General features: G+C 36.1%; 3 protein-coding genes across 8 annotated transcripts; 2 read left to right on the top strand and 1 right to left on the bottom strand.

Annotated features, from left to right (window-relative positions):
- LOC144575779 (organic cation/carnitine transporter 7-like) lies at positions 1–4,694 on the top strand. 6 transcript variants are annotated; one of them, XM_078326020.1, is made up of 7 exons: positions 4–292; positions 461–601; positions 1,174–1,451; positions 2,189–2,426; positions 2,634–3,141; positions 3,563–3,765; positions 4,162–4,694. In XM_078326020.1, the coding sequence occupies exons 3-7, from the start codon at positions 1,183–1,185 to the stop codon at positions 4,372–4,374; spliced, it is 1,431 nt and encodes a 476-aa protein (XP_078182146.1). In that variant the 5' UTR covers positions 4–292; positions 461–601; positions 1,174–1,182; the 3' UTR covers positions 4,375–4,694. The 6 variants fall into 6 exon arrangements, with proteins under 6 accessions (XP_078182148.1, XP_078182146.1, XP_078182147.1 ...); XM_078326022.1 differs by lacking the exon at positions 461–601 and having other exon boundaries at positions 1–292; positions 1,174–1,497; positions 2,830–3,141; XM_078326021.1 differs by lacking the exon at positions 461–601 and having other exon boundaries at positions 1,183–1,451.
- A 669-nt stretch (positions 4,695–5,363) lies between these two features.
- LSM2 (Small nuclear ribonucleoprotein family protein) lies at positions 5,364–7,530 on the top strand. The gene is made up of 3 exons (XM_078325428.1): positions 5,364–5,447; positions 5,528–5,686; positions 7,280–7,530. Exons 1-3 carry the CDS (start codon positions 5,445–5,447, stop codon positions 7,397–7,399), a joined length of 282 nt encoding a protein of 93 aa, XP_078181554.1. The 5' UTR covers positions 5,364–5,444; the 3' UTR covers positions 7,400–7,530.
- A 3,904-nt stretch (positions 7,531–11,434) lies between these two features.
- On the bottom strand, positions 11,435–12,507 carry LOC144575453 (uncharacterized). Its single transcript, XM_078325602.1, has 2 exons — positions 11,694–12,507; positions 11,435–11,622 (listed from the first exon to the last, which is right to left on the bottom strand). Exons 1-2 carry the CDS (start codon positions 12,505–12,507, stop codon positions 11,435–11,437), a joined length of 1,002 nt encoding a protein of 333 aa, XP_078181728.1.
- Between the last annotated feature and the right edge of the window lie 4,032 nt (positions 12,508–16,539).

The raw sequence follows: 16,539 nt of genomic DNA, 5'->3' as shown, positions 1-16,539 counted from the left end.
AGCCAAGACCGTCTCGTTCCAAAATCCAAACCTTCCCCACCGGCCACCGAGTTGCCCAAAAAGATTTAAAAAAAAAAAAATCAAACCAATCAATTACTTTCCTCTCTTTCCTAATTTTTTTCATTTCTTGAGCGGTCCAATCGAACAATCCAACAGTGTGTGAAACAGTAATCCGTAATTCACCTATTAAATTAAACCCGCGCTTTTCAATTTTTGCAATCTTCAATCAGTTCGAATTCGATTTTGCAATCTTCAATCTCTCTCTTCATCCGTGGATCAAGAAATTTCTGAGGTTATATTCTTCTCTCCGTCCTTTCAATTCATCTATGTGCTTTATTTTCGGTATAATGTTTTTTTTTTCTTTCAGAAAATTCCTCACATAGTGAAATAAAATTTGCATTGGAAGCATATTTTATCTACCGGTTGTTTGATGAAATGCCTGAATGGGCTTTCTAATTAGGTAACGACAAGATTGCTTTGTAAAAGATGATCAACACCAAAGACCAATTTTTGAAGACAGTCTTCCAATACTGACATCAATATGTTTAGAAAAGCTGATTAATTCTGGTAATGGGCTAGTGGTACCGTACCGGGCTAGCGGGTACGAACTCCTTGATAGATACAAAACACCCCTTTTTTTTTCTTTTTTTTTACAATTTGAAGTTATGTAGGATATATGTTAATTAATTAGTTTGTCGCAATTCACAAGGCACATGCTGAAATACCTTCTAGTGTTATCTTTATTTTTCTTTTTCATAGAATACAACTCTTGTGAGGAAAACCTTACATTTTTCTTTTTGGTAACTAACATCAATATTTTGAGGCACTGTTGTTTAAGTTTGCTAAAACCAGGGTCCAGTCATGCACTTGACATTGTCATAGTGACTGTACTAAATTTAACATTTGCCAAATTTATAACAAACTCGGATTCAAACATCTATGTTTACCTAGGTTCATTTTTACACAACAACTTGAGGCTATAGGGAAATTGTCAACATAAACAAAATTCTCTTGCATCCCATTAATCTGATTGTTGTTTGAAAAGGCAAGGTTCAGCTGCTAATTTGACAAGATATATGCAAAACGGCATAACAAAATCGGAGTTTGTAACGTCTTGTTTCCTTATCAGAAAACACTAACATGGTGCTCTCGGTTTTTTTAATTTTTATACAGCCTAAACAGATGGGAGACGAGGCTTACACATATACAGTGGATGAAGCACTGCTCTCTCTAGGGTTTGGAAAATTTCAAACCCTTGTGCTTGCTTATGCCGGCATTAGCTGGTTGTCTGAGGCCATGGAAATTATGCTTCTATCGTTTGTAGGCCCATCTGTCAGAACAGAGTGGGGCATCTCTGATAAGCAAGAAAGCCTCATCTCTAGTGTCGTCTTCGCAGGAATGATGATCGGTGCTTTCACATGGGGATATGTTTCTGATAACTACGGTAGAAGGCAGGGCAGGCTTCCTTCCCCATTTGTTTCATACCTATTACACCTGGTACCACTTGTGTTAGATTTGGTATCAGTTCAGTCTTGTCACTATAATGCCCTCTTTTGGATTTATGATGGTTTAGCATTCTTGACAAAAAATCACAAAGAGGTTAAATTATGGCACCAATCTGGCTTGGTCTGTGATGGTACCTTCTAAAGCCAGGGGCCCTGGGCCAAAGGACTAATTTTGTATCTGTGTTGAAACAATACTATCTTTTTGGCATTGTCAAATGAAAATCAGGTACTGGAAAACCTTTGTTTAGTAATGAGTGAGGCTATGGTAATATGCATATTACGGATTGATCCATGCTATGGATTTATCTCTATTTTTAAAGTTTAAACACACGATCTGAACCGTTAAATATGATCTCCATATGAAAATTTACTTGGATACCGATTTTTAATTTTTGAGAATTATTTTACATTTTTTAGAAAGGTAAAAAATTACTTGATCTAAAAAATTCTGGACCATCCAAATACAGTGATTTTCTACCAATCTAAAAAAATAGTAAAAAGATTCTAAAAATTGTAAAATTTGATCTCCAAGTACATTTTCATATAGAAATCATGTTTAACGGTTCAGATCGGATGCTTGAACTTTGAAAATAGAGATTTGAATCTGTAGCACCAGTTGATCCATAATATGCATATTACCATAGCCTCACTCTTTAGTAATTATTATTTTATTTTTTCTACAGGATGGGCTTCCTTTTCACTGCATTAATTACAAGCTTGGCTGGCTTTGGAAGTGCCATTGCACCAAACTACATCTGCCTAGTAGCCCTCCGATTTATTGTTGGTGTCGGATTGGGCGGGGGACATGTGCTGGCCACTTGGTTCTTAGAGTTTGTTCCTTCTCCCAACCGGGGCACTTGGATGATTATTTTTACATTTTTTTGGACTGTGGGAACGATTCTTCAAGCAGCTGTTGCGTGGGTATGGTCCCTTTTTTCTGAATGCGATAGTGATGATTTATCTTTAATCTGGATTTAAAAAGCAAACGTTCAGATTTTACCAGTAAAAAAACACAAATCTAATAATGTTTCTTTTTGAAGAACTGCTGAAACTGTGATTAAAATTACCAAAATGCTATAGCTCAGGTGCAAGGTTTCAGACTAACACCTATATCATAATAAATAATAGGTGGTCATGCCGTTGTTTGGCTGGAGATGGTTAGTGGCCCTCTCCTCCTTACCTTCTTTCCTCCTGCTCCTCTTCTTTAACACCACTCCTGAATCGCCTCGGTACCTTTGCAAAGGAGACAAAACAGATGAGGCCATGCTTGTACTAACAAGAATAGCATTAATGAATGACTCTTCGCTCCCTCCTGGTGTTCTAGGTTCACATTCTCTCCAAGAAGATCATGCTTCCAGTTCAAATGTCAACCTGTCAGAGTCATCTCCTCTACTAGGAACAAAAACAAGAAACGGGCTTAAGGTGTTCCTTACTCTGCTATCGCCAAAGCTGGTTAGATCAACTCTGCTTCTCTGGTTGGTTTTCTTTGGTAATGCTTTTGGTTACTATGGGGTTGTTTTGCTGGCATCTGAGCTCAGTGGTAGGTCTAGCAAATGCAACTCCAATTTGACAAGACCAAGTCATTTAAAGGATGATGCTAGTCTTTACAGAGATGTATTTCTGACAAGTGTTGCTGGTAAGTAGTTTCAATTATTTCTACCGTGCTTTAGTAGTTTAACATATGGCTGGGTACCATGGTAACTCATGATCCTATACCACTATGATCCTTGACTGGAACAATACTACCAGAATCTATGCTGTAATAGATTCTTTCTTTTTTTATGAACAAATGGGATCACATTTATTCAATTAGAAACGCAACATGAAAGAAAAACTGGAGCCAGAACATGAGAAGTTCTGAAAATATATGCTAGAAGCAAAGAGATTTGGTGGAATGTACTACTATCAGAAAAGATTTATTATAAGTTGGAATTCCTGACTGGATAAAGACCCAGGGAAGGTATACATGGGGTGCTTTATTGATAAATATAGGGTTTTTTTTTCATGTTTAAACTTTTAATTTTATTTTTAGTTTGTATTCTTTTTTAATAAAACAGAGGTACCCGGGCTTTTATTGGCTGCTCTAGCTGTTGACAAAGTCGGGCGTAAAGCATCCATGTATGTCATGCTTTTCACTTGCTGTGCTTTTTTGGCACCACTAGTATGGCCTCAGAAGGAAGTCGTTACAACTGCTCTCCTTTTTGGTGCTCGTGCTTGTGTCACTGGAAGCTTCAATATTGTCTATATTTACACCCCGGAGGTTAGTGCTTTAATATTGTCATACTGGATCAAGTTTACTTGTCAAAATAGCGTGATAGAGCTTAAGTTTCTCTTTTGGCCAAGACATTGGTACTCTACAGTCAAAGGGTCCGTTATGTACTAAGTTTAAATAAGAACTTTACCTGCATGATACTGGAACTTATGTATCATTGTTTTGTGATTTCTGTAATGCTGAACCCAGCGGGGTTTACCAAGAAATTAAATGGTGTGTTGCTGGCAACTGGGAACTGCTATTTATTTACTATGTGCCTATTTTATCATATTTACCATGTAGCGGTCCATTACGGCCATAGAAATCCAAACTTCTTTTAAGGTAGAATAAGAGAGAGACAGTGAACATCACTCTATCTATTTTTTATTTTTTATTTTTGTCTAGGTATATCCTACCTCAGTACGTTCTACTGGCCTAGGTGTGGCAAGTGCAATGGGTAGAATAGGTGGGATGTTGTGCCCCATAGTAGCTGTCAGCCTTGTTGAAAACTGTCAGCAAACAGAAGCCATTCTTCTGTTCGATCTGGTTATCTTTGTTGCTGGGGTGGCTACCACTCTCTTCTCACTGGAGACCAAGGGTCGAGATTTGATTGCATAAAGACTGAATTAGGATTGGCGCATTATACCTTCTTTTCATTAAGAATGGTATATGTGTTTAGATGCACAAGTTTTGGCCGTGCATCGGTAATCTGTATTGATTTTTATTCAAAAGCTATTGTGTAGGAAGTTCTTCTGAAGCCAAGCGTAAGCTCACTTTGTAAATATATATGCATAATCAAGCAATTTTTTGCTTGAGAGTAAGAGTAGTGCTCATGTATATATATATTTTTTTTTTCAAAATATTTGGAAGATAAAAGTTAATCAGTGTAGCACAGTGTATTCGAGCTAAACCAAACATTGATTATAAAGTTCTGAAATTGTTTTGTGCTTCTAAAATTTCTAATGATGCCGTGCTCGGCATGTTTCCGTAGTCTATTGTAAATTGTTCAGATCAGTTTAATGTAACCTACGAATCAGATTAACAACCTGTACAAAATCCGTCGAACCCATCTATTTTCCATCTGTTTCGTAATCATCTATTGTCTCTGTAGTACTTGAAGTTCCAAAACTTAATGTCCCCCACAAAATATCGAATCCGTATCCTCTCAAGTATTGCAGAGGATCACCCTCACTTTACGGTTTGAGATTAAATCTCAACCGGTTTGGAATTCGGGTCACCATGTATTTTTGGGCTTTGAGATTTGTGTCAAGTTAAAAAGAACAGTCCAGATATAGTAATTGTAAAAGATTCCCTTATCAGGTATTGGAGAGGAGGTGAATTCAAAAATATTAAGCCAGCTATGACCCGCTTTATGGGCCTAATTTTACGACAGTGCATCAGACGACTTTTCTAAGACACAGGTTAAACGAGCTCATCCGTGAACTCTGCCCATGGGCCTTTCATGAGCCTTTAAATGAGCCCATACGGGGACTCTGCCTATGGGCCTTACGTGAGCCTTTAAATGAGCCCATACGGGGACTCAGCCTATGGGCCTTGTATGAACATTAGATAACTACCTCTAGGCACAGACCTCGGCCAAGCGTGCTTGGGTGCTTTTATTTTTCTTTCCGCAAACCTGACGATTTAAGCTAAGCGTGCTTGGGTGCTTGAGAAACCGCGAAAAAAAAATGGTAAAATTTATCGTCTTCAGTTCTAGGGTTTAAGCTAAGCGGAAACTGACCTTCTCTGGAATTTTTTTTTTGTTGTTCAGTTGTTCTTCTCTTACTTCAAAGAGCTGGTGGGGAAGGAGGTGACAGTGGAGTTGAAGAACGATCTGGCGATTAGAGGCACGCTACTCTCTGTCGATCAGTATCTCAATATTAAGCTAGAAAATACTCGGGTTGTGGATCAGGAGAAGTTTCCTCACATGGTAATTTATCAATTTTTTTCTCCAGTTTGGTTTTAGGGTTTTGGATGTGTACTCATCATGACCTTGTTTTATTTGTTTTTGTTTCTTGATTGGTGGATGATCGGAAGTTATCAATTTTTATGGTTTTATTGTTATGGCTGGAATTCGGATTCTACTCATAACCTCGATTAAACCTCTAATTTATCTTCTTTTCTTCCCATAATGAGATTAGTTCACGCACAATTATGATAATGAGAAGTCAGGTGAAGTTAGTGACCGATTGTGTATTTTAACTACATGATAGATGTGCATTACAAAATGTTGCGCCCTCCCAAAATAAATTAAATAATTTAACTACATGATAGATGCTGGTTTTACCATCTTTTGAAATTACTTAAATCTCACTAGAAATCAAATGGATTTGAAAATGCAGTCGTCTTTGACCAAACATGGTACAAATGTGGAAAGTTCAGCTATATTGTTACTTTCTAAAATCATTAGATTCTTCTTGGGTCCTGTTAAATGTGAATTTGGCTTTCCTGTGGTGTTTAAGTGCAACTCTTAGTTAAAAATGGAATGTGATGGCTTTTAAGTCCCCACAAAAAATGCCCTATAATACATGTAGTATTTTGAGTTTTGGACCAAACTGGCTTTAACAATCTGTGCAGTTCGGTGTAGGCATTGCTTGTAATAAGCTGGTGGAGTAACTATCTAGGGTTACCAGAGTATGGTACAGGGGTCCGTATTCTGTATTGCTACAGTCATTCTGCAATAGGGAACAGCAATATTTTGGAACGGAAAAATTAAGTGATCTGAACTTCATCTAGTGATATTCTTTTATGTAACCTTAGTCCTGATGTTTTAACAATTTCTTTGACCATCCAGTCCTATATCCTATTTTTTTTTTCACATATCTCAGAAATAACAATTAAATGACTCCTCAACAAAAACACTACTTTGATTTCCACTAAATGCAGTTTATGGTATCAAAATATCATAAAGTAAATAGTAATTATTTTATTATGATTTTTCCCCCCTAAAAGTAGTATATCTTTCCAACCCACTCACTCTGAATCACTGGCCCCATTGTTCCTAGTTTCATGAATGGATGGCATTCCTGATTCCTATTCCCGTTCAATGTAATTATAACATTCTCATTCTCTGGCAACCTTGTAAATCCTTGATTCTCATTTCCTGTCTGGTCCCTCAACTTTGGAACTTAATACTTTTGGTCCCAAATGTTGTGACTTGTGATTTTGTACCTACCGCATTCGTCTCTCAAGTCAAGTTGATGAAAAAGAAGAAGAATCGAACAAAATAACAATTCATTGAAAAGACCTAGAAAGGGGTATACTGAAACTAATTTGAATCAATTCTCGATACAATTTTAGGACTAATATGGTAGTAATTGCAACTCTTAGGATCTCAAGTGAGAACTTAAACGAGTGATGCATATAATCTTCATAAGTTTTGTCAATTTACAAGTATTTTTATGTAACATACTAATTGAACCTTAAATGACGCACCTCCTGTACAAAAGGAAAAGAATTATCTTATTAATATCATTGCTGTACTATCATGGACTAACCTTGTATGATACTTTTTTTTATCCAGTTATCAGTGCGAAACTGCTTCATAAGGGGATCTGTGGTGCGGTATGTGTTGCTGCCACCTGATGGGGTTGACATCGACATCCTTCATGATGCCACGCGTAGGGAAGCTCGTGGCAATTAGTTTACTGCTGTTATAATTAATTTTTGTTGTCTGACGAGGATGTCATGTGAATTTGAGTTCTTGATGATGTACCAGTGGCAAGTACTAGTTGAAGATTCTTAAGCATGTCTAAATTTGTTAACATTCTGATTCAGGCATGTGCTGACATATTTCTCTGGGCGTGATGTGGTTTTGTTCCAGGGGCTCTCTTTTAGTATTTGTATTAGTGGTTGCTGTGTATTAGTAGTTTCTATGCATTGCAACAGCTTATTACCTAGCTGGTCAGGTTACCTTCGAGTTTGTGGCTGGTTTCCGACTGAACCAATGGGTTAATGGTTAAGGTACAAATGAAAAAGCCGATGCAAGTTGCATCGAAAAACATTGGGTGTTAATCAATGTTTGTAAATACTATTTGCAAAAAATGAAGCCATTGCCTCACTCTACTGGTCTTAGGTCACTAGAATAATGTGACATACATATTTTTTTGGGGGAAAATATTAAATGACGTACTTGATATGTATGGTTATATTATCCTTTGGTGGTTTCAGATAACCATTCTTTTTGCTAGGATCAAATAAAATAATCATTCCACTGGTATTAAACGGCTATATTTGACAAATTTGTACGGGACGGGTTGTTAATTTGTTATGAAACAGACCCAGTGGGTTGGGTCCGGATCCCCTAAAGTAACTCAATTTTTGGGTTTTGGATCGAGACTGTCCGATTTGAATTTGTTGTTCGAGATTGCTTTGTGATTCGAATTCATCTCTTGGGATGTGTGCGCTCCACTTTAGATAGATTATCATAGATTCGAATTGGACGGTTCTGATTTAAAACCCAAAGATTGGGTTACTTCACTGGATCCAAACTCCAGCGGGTTTGAGGTTGATCCTGCAATTGTTGGTAGATGGTAGTCTATCAGCTTTTCGAACAAAAAATAATCCGATTCGAAACTGAAACCGAATCCAAACCCTAACCAACTGAGGCAACAAAAAATGTGCATCTTTTCCAATCCCACCTCACAAGTGAGAATTTATATTACGTGAGGTAACAGAAATTTTGAGTTCATGTTCGGATAATTTGATTTGTTTTGACATGAATATTAAAGAGACTTGTATTTCATCTTGAGCCGGATTGGTTCGGATTGTGATTGGACGGTCTCAGAAACAATTTAAATGAATAAGTGTCAAGTTATTTCATATTATAAGTAGGACTAATAGTTTAAAAAATTATAAAAATTTACAAAAATAAAGTTTTTTAAATTTATAGAGGTTGTTGCGGACCCACTATATACAAGGAATGTTATCAATTTCACATTTTCTTATACATCATCATCATAATTGAAAACCTAGATATGCAACGATTTAGTTTTGTTATGGAGTGGTGAGTAGGACGGTACAAAATCGCTTAAATTCGTAATTCGTTTATAACTCGCTTGCTAACTGCTTACTTTAACTTGCTCATTTACAACTCAAGTCAGTTTCAACTCAAGTTAACTGACTCGTTTAATAAATGAGTTGAGTTTGAGCATACTCCAACTCACTCATTAACAACTTGAGTTACATAAAATTCATCATAATAAATCCGATATCATTCTAAATAACTCCTAAGTTGTTATTTGGATTGTATGTTTTGTTAATTGTATTGTTAATTATATTTGAATTATTTGTGTTTAGATAAACTTTTACTAAGCCATTTTGAATTGTTGGTATTTAGATAAACTCTTACTAGTATATAACTATAACTAAAAAAATTAACTGGTCAAACGAGTTGTGAACCAACTCAAGTTGGCAATGAGCTGAACTTGAATTGGTTTTACAGTTCATTATTGTCATCTAATTTACCGCTCTAGTGGTGAGCAATCTCCGCTGCATATCTAACCCGTTCTTGCTTCTTTTTCTCTTTCTCAGAGCAGCAATATCATAGCTCGTTTCACTTGCACATAGTTCTGCCACTGAACGATCCTAATTTAATTAAACTCAAATATTTTGTTAACTAATAGCTAGGAAGCGGAGTTCGTTGTGTGTATTTAATTGGATGACTAGACAAATCTTCGGTGGAATAGTTGTCTCAGATTCGACTATTGTTTAAAAAGTATCTTGTTTTTTTGACATTTGTGATATTACTTTTTTATTTGTGATGAAGGCGACTGTCATGTGAGAATACCAACTCCCAGAGATTTCGCACACATGAGAATATGAGATGAGCTGGACGAATACAATGAGATTAGCTGTCTTGCCTCTTATTTCACAGTGACACAAATTTATAGGCACGTTGCACTTGTGTAGCCTAGATGTCACATACCAAATTTGGCATTTCTAAGCTCAAGTGCTATAGCAAATCCGGAATGATACATTGATATTAGCAAGTATGCAGACAAATAATGAGCAATCAATTAAAAAAAATCAAATAAAGTGTCTTCTCCAAATTAAAAGTCAAAGAAAATGATGATACTATATATATGCTAACATGATTAAAATCGAACGCCTTTACCCAATGTAACCAAGAATATCAAGAGGAATGAACTTCTCAAGGATCTATTGACATATATTAGCTTTTCTTGCATCCGGATTTTTTTTCTTTCAAAATTGTTAATTTTTAGAATTAATTAAACAAGCATTGTTAATTGAGGAGGGTTTAAATGCTTTTTTTTGTCTCCATTATACTTCAATTTTTAAAACTACAATAATTTTAAATTTAAAACTTAAATGTGAAAAAACACCCATCATATATGATATATATTGTTTTCTCTATGCATACGTAAAAATTTATGATATTTCGATTTTGTTTTAGTTAGTATCAAGCATTTGCAACAATACATCAATGTGGATAAATTCTGGATGTTAATTTTTAACTTATTAATTTACATAAAACTATAATAAAAGAAGTGATAATTTGTTATGTGCATGTAGAAAAAATAATATAGATCACATATAATAATTTTATATAGGTGTTGATCCACTTTTTTTTTTTTTTTAAATATTATGATGTATAAATTTTAGAATTTTTGTTATTAGAAAATAAAAAAGTGGAGACAGTTGGAAACAAAAAAAAGGAGACATTTGAACTATCTTGTTAACGGTACTAAAAGATAAAATATAGAATTTTTTTTTAAAAAAAAGGTAGAAGCTGAAAAAAAAAGATGAATGAGAAATGGAAGACTCAAGGGACTATATATCTTTTATTATTTTACCAAGAGTAAGGCTTGGATGCTATGGATGCTATAAGGTCATCTGAGCTACAGTCTCAAAAACATATTGTATAAATTTCAAATTTTGATTTAAGTAGCTCAATAAATTGGTTATATAATAAACTTGTAAAATACTAATTTTTACTATCTTTTATGATTTATGAAATATGATAAAAAATGATATAAAATATTGCGGCCATTTTTATTAATATCCCTGAAAAAAAAGAAAATTTTAAAAATAACCCTGTTCCTCATTTTTTTTTAAATATGCCCTGACCGCCTGGACCAGGGGCGGCCCAAAACACCAAGTGAGGCGCCCCAGGGCCCGGCGGCCCATACCCCAAGTGAGGCGCCACCCCCTGGGGCGCCCCATTAGTAATTTGGTTTTTTTTTTTTTTTTTTGAGAAATCTTAGTATTTTGATTTGAATAATTTTGTTGAAAAAAGTGTTGGGTTTATGTATATGTGTATGTCAAAAAATAAAATATTATGTATATGTGTATGTGTATGCCAAAAAATATAATATTTGATATATTTACGAAGTGATGTCGTAAATTTTTATAACTTTAATTTTTATTTTTATTTCTTTGGTGAACTATATGTATAATATACACACATACACATACACACATGCACATACACATACACATACACATATACACATACATATATACACATACACATACAAAAAAACTCACACATACACATACAAATACACATACACATACACATACACATACACATACACATACATATACATATACATACACACATACACATACACATACACATACACATACACATACACATACACATACACATACACATATACCAAATAAATCAATTCGCATAAGCAAAATAGCAAGTTTATCTGCCACCACGTCTGAATAAACCTAACAAACGACTAGTTCTTCTGGTACCAGTGGCAGGTGCGGCATTACTTGTAGAGGCTTGGCTACTAGATGATTGGCTTACAGGAGGAGGGGGTTGTGTTCTACCGGTTGCTTCAGCGACAACTCTGGCATTTTCTCTTTCGTTGTGTTCGTTTATTGCATCTAAATGTAACAATGCAATTCAGTTAGTAATATAATTAAAGCATAAATAAATTTTGTACAATTCTACGTACCTGCCCTGCGCCTGTCGGAAACAGAACGGCGAGCCCGATTTCCCGACGGTCGCCTACCACCCATCTCGTCCATGGTCATTACAATACGCTTGTGTCTCCTCCTTCCCTTTCTTATCCATCCTTCTGAAGGTAATATTCTATCTCCGACATATGTAGGCCACTCATGCTGATCAGGATAAGAATGGAAAGATCCACCCCAAGTGGAAGCAAGGTAATCGGTACGGTACATGTCAGCAACATAGTGATCCTCACAGTAGTTCCTCACTCGGCATACCGCCATCACGTGACTGCAGGGTATGTGACTTAGCTGGGGTCCTTGGCATGTACAGGTTACCGCCCTGGCATCTCCGAATTTAACCACGTACTTGCAAGCCCTCTTGACAAACGCCATAGTGCCGTCTGGTTTACGGGTGGTAGGAACGTACTCATTTGGATTTTGCACTTCGAATTCTGTTCCATCGTTACCCATCGGGATCACGGTCATGGTTGCACCTTTGTCTCTGTGTCGTCTTAGTTTCTCCTCCACCCTTGTTGAAAATGACTGGTTCATCCTTATTAATTCTGCGGCCTTAGCACGCCGTTCCTGAAACCAGGCATTTAACTTGTAGAATGTGTCCTCTACAACTGCAGCCACAGGCAACATCCGGCTCTGCTTGAATACTGCATTCAGCGACTCGGATCCGTTGGTGGTCATAATTCCCCAACGCCAACCTCCATCCCGGGATTGATATATTTTCTCGTATGCTGGATCTTCGTTGACATCTCGGGGATTATTTTTCCCCACCTTCATTAAGTAGAGATTTGCCTTTGGCATGTACTACATAGAAAATAAGGAAATAGAATAATGTAAGTAAACAATTGTAGTAAAAAAAAATTGTTTTCTTAAAGTACAATAATATATGTAAACAATTGAAATGCATGTACCCTTGCAAAACTGCTAGTCATCTCTACCACCCTTCTCGGCTTTTTCTTTCTGCAATTCCATCTAAATGTATCAGTAACCCACGTGTCGCCTCCGATTGCCTTGGAAAGGTTCTCCGCAACGTGTTGCATACACAACCTGTGCACACACTGGCCAGTACGTGTTGACCAACCGTAATCTTCACGATCAAAAACATATTTTATTCCTTTGTGCTGGTCTGATAACACGAGGACCAAAGAAACTAATGTCTGCCTCTTCGAAAGCTGTGGTGTCGTTGAATGTGGCAACCGGATGCTTATTCCCCCGACCTCTAATCGGGAATTTTTCTGCCCTGGACAACCCTGCTACATTTGCATCACCATCTGATAAGTCATCATCTTCCCAAACCCCTTGGTATTCATCCCCCGTTTCCATTTCTCTTTCTGGTACGGCATCAATAGCATCAACATCAACATCAACATCATTTCGATTAACGGGTACCGGTCCTGACTCTGGCATAGTTGGAAATCTAGGGATTATGGGTGTCTGTCTGGGTGGTAGTGGTAACTCTTCAGTATTTTCTGGGGAGTTGTGGTACCCCTGGTTGTCATTAACGGGGCTGTGATACTCCTGGTGGTACCCCTGGTTGTCATAAGGGGATTGCTGGTGGTACTCCTGGTGGTCATAAGGGGAGTGCTGATGGTACCCCTGGTTGTCATAACCTGAAGGTCCAGCCCAGTAATGTACAGTACGCTGATGGTACCCCTGGTTGTCATAACCTGGTGGTCATAAGGGGAGTGCTGATGGTACCCCTGGTTGCTACAGTAATTGTACAGTACGCTGCAGTAAATACCAACAATAATGTACAGTACGATACAGTACAGGTCAACAGTAAATGTACAGTACGCTACAGTAAATGTCAACAGTAATGTACAGTACGCTACAGTAAGTGCAACAGTAAATTTGGAACAGTAATTACTAATTATTATAATTATAATTACTAATTATTATAATTATAATTACTAATTATTATAATTAAAAAAACATACCTATTTTCCCCAGTTATCGCCTCCAGAGAAGGTCTGAGATCGGGAAGTGACAGAGGCAGAAAATGCGTTTAAATCACAGGACTAGTGGGGCGCCCCAGGGGGTGGCGCCTCACTTAAGGTATGGGCCGCCGGGCCCTGGGGCGCCTCACTAGCTGTTTTGGGCCGCCCCAGGCCCAGGCGGTCAGGGCATGTATGAAAAAAAATTAGAGAGAGGGGCATTTTTAAAATTTTCTATTTTTTTAAGAATATTAATAAAAATGGCCGAAAATATTGACATTTTTTTATTTTTAAATCATTTTTTATTATCTTTTATAAATTAAAATAGTAAAAATCAATGGTTTAAATAGCGTTTATCGCGAAATAGCGTACGGGTTAAAAAAATCGCGCTATGCTCAAATAGCGGCGCTATAGCGCGGAATAGCGCGCTATAGCGGCGCTATTTGGGCATAGCGCCATAGCTTTTTTGGTCGGAAAACGCTATAGCGCGCTATTTAAAACACTGGTAAAAATTGATATTCTAGAATTTTATTATATAACTAATTTACTAGTAAAAAAAAAAACTAATTCACTGAGTTATTTAAATTAAAATTTAAAATTTATTGATAATTTTTTAAGACTGTAGTAGCACCTCCCAACCTTACTCTTTTACCAAACTCTCCGAAAGCCATAAATATTTAAATGGATCCGAAAAATGAAATGAAAGTGAGAGTTTCCTAGCGTTATGACGCAATGAAGGGCCACTAAATCTGTACTCAGTCTCAGGACAAGCCGACAAGGCATCTATTGTAATTTTCTGTTGAAAGTTGAAACGTACATGGCTACGTGTCATTGTCTAAACTCATCGTCCTATTAAAAAATCGAATAATTAATTGAACCGTTGCTTTTAACTTTTAACTGATACGGGGTGAGATTTGATCCAAAAATTCAATGGGAATTATATTCTACCTACTGTCACCGTTCCATCAAAGGAGCAGGTATGTATAGTGAGCACTTTTCTCTGCACATTTCCTTTTCGTACTGTGTAATTGCCCTCGCCATTAATAAGTACGGAAATAGAAAGAAACAAAAAGAGTATTTGATTTTTAATAAAATTAGAAAGATCTGGTTCAATGAGTACGATTAAAATATATAAATCGGGTTTAATGACACTAGTGTTGGCAACAACCCAGCTCGGTCCGAGCTAGATCAAGCTCATAACTCGTTTGTTTTAACAACGAGCGAGCCAACATTCGGATACGAGCTGAAAAAGTGGCTCGTGGTTCGCTTGTTTTGGCAACGAGCGAACCGAGTTAGCTTGTGAAACTCGTGGGTCAAAAGTCTAAATGTATTATAAAGTCAACTACTATAAATTAAGTTTGTAACTAAATTCATACAACTAAAATACTAAATCTTCAAATTCATGCAAACATAATTCACAAAATAAATTTATACATACTAAATTCACACAAATTCTTACTTGAACCGAGCTGGCTAAGCCCCAGCTTAAACTTATTAATTCTGAGTCAAGTTAGTAATAAGTTGGCTCGTTAATAACTCAATCCACTAATGAACGAGTTATTAGCGAGCGAGTCAGATGCGAGTCACGATCGATCACGAGCTACAAGCTTTTTTGCCAACCTACGTGGCACAGCTCATAAGAAGTATATGGAACAAAAATTAATTATGTTATAATATTTAGATGCGAACATCACATTCATGACTAGAATCAGCGGTCTAATACTCCAAATCCAAGATATTAAGTGAGATCGTAGCCGTTACTTTTATTTTTGAATTGTCAAAGATTCTAAGTGCTCAGCAGATATTTATTACATCGATGCCGACACTAAACTAATCTCTCCAATTACAAAACAGGCTAATAATTTGTACCGTAGGAACACAACTATATAATATAAGCCGATTTTTTTTTATTAATAGAAAATAAATAAATAAATAAATATCGAAATAAGAATAGGTTTTTATGAAATTTCAACTAATGAGCTGTAAACCATATTATGTTGAGTACAAAACTAACTATAAATTTTATATGAATTCATATCCAGTATCAACTTGAATCTTTACACACAAAAAAAAAAAAAAAAAAAAAAACTTGAGCAAGCTCATGTTTTTAACATTTTTTACATTTATAAAATTAAAAAAAATTATGGATACTTATAACTTCTAATATTTACAAAGGTGGATTTTTTTAATTTAGAAATTATAAAATCAAATCTTTCAAAAAGGAATTGATTATTTTTCTTCGAGAGCACTAGTTACAGGTTTGCAGCCACTAATGCTGTTTTTCATACCTTAAATTCTATTTTGATCACATATTTTTTCAAAACTAATCCGGACAATATATTTGTTCCAAAACTAATTCTAATTATTTTCCTAAAAACTGTTGGAATATGGGTACTGTTTTATCCTTGGAATTCGTATCCTCGGCATTAACTCAAAAGGGAATATTTTGAGTTAATCAATCTCAATTGTCCGATATGTTTTAAGATTTGTATAGACTAGATCTACACTAATTTTGAAAGACTTCTATTTTATAAGTAGAAGCCAGATTGACTCTGTTTAAAATCAGACAGTTGAGATTGATTAATTCAAAATATTCTCTTTTGAGTTAATGGAGAGGATATGCATTCATTTCCTTGTTGGTGCGATTTCTTCTGTTTTTTGAAAAATAACAATCAATTCCCTTTCTGAAGATTTAATTTTTAATTTCTAAATCTAGAAAGAAGGATAGGTGCGCAGATGCCACTCTGAGTGAAGCACCACAAAGACTGCCACAGGGGATCCGAATCATAGGAGCACCGTCGTCAAAATTGAATTCGTATCCTCTGAGATATCTCAAACTTTGCGTGACTTTGTGGAAAATCCAAATCGTTTAAATAAGTTATGCACGAATCTCAAAGCA

This window comes from Carex rostrata, chromosome 24 (assembly GCF_964058835.1).
Source record: "Carex rostrata chromosome 24, lpCarRost1.2, whole genome shotgun sequence".
Lineage (NCBI taxonomy): Eukaryota > Viridiplantae > Streptophyta > Magnoliopsida > Poales > Cyperaceae > Carex > Carex rostrata.
This window is presented reverse-complemented; position numbering and strand designations above follow the sequence as displayed.

What these genes read in the sequence shown, in the direction of transcription:
- LOC144575779 (XM_078326021.1), top strand. Translation starts at nt 1,183, where the DNA reads ATGGGAGACGAGGCTTACACATATACAGTGGATGAAGCACTGCTCTCT. An exon ending in TCTGATAACTACGGTAGAAG is followed by an intron (nt 1,452 to 2,188) that starts GCAGGGCAGGCT and finishes TTTTTTCTACAG; the next exon opens with GATGGGCTTCCTTTTCACTG. An exon ending in TTCAAGCAGCTGTTGCGTGG is followed by an intron (nt 2,427 to 2,633) that starts GTATGGTCCCTT and finishes AATAAATAATAG; the next exon opens with GTGGTCATGCCGTTGTTTGG.
- LSM2 (XM_078325428.1), top strand. An exon ending in AGGAGAAGTTTCCTCACATG is followed by an intron (nt 5,687 to 7,279) that starts GTAATTTATCAA and finishes TTTTTTATCCAG; the next exon opens with TTATCAGTGCGAAACTGCTT.
- LOC144575453 (XM_078325602.1), bottom strand. Translation starts at nt 12,507, where the DNA reads ATGCCAAAGGCAAATCTCTACTTAATGAAGGTGGGGAAAAATAATCCC. An exon ending in TTCCGACAGGCGCAGGGCAG is followed by an intron (nt 11,623 to 11,693) that starts GTACGTAGAATT and finishes TGTTACATTTAG; the next exon opens with ATGCAATAAACGAACACAAC.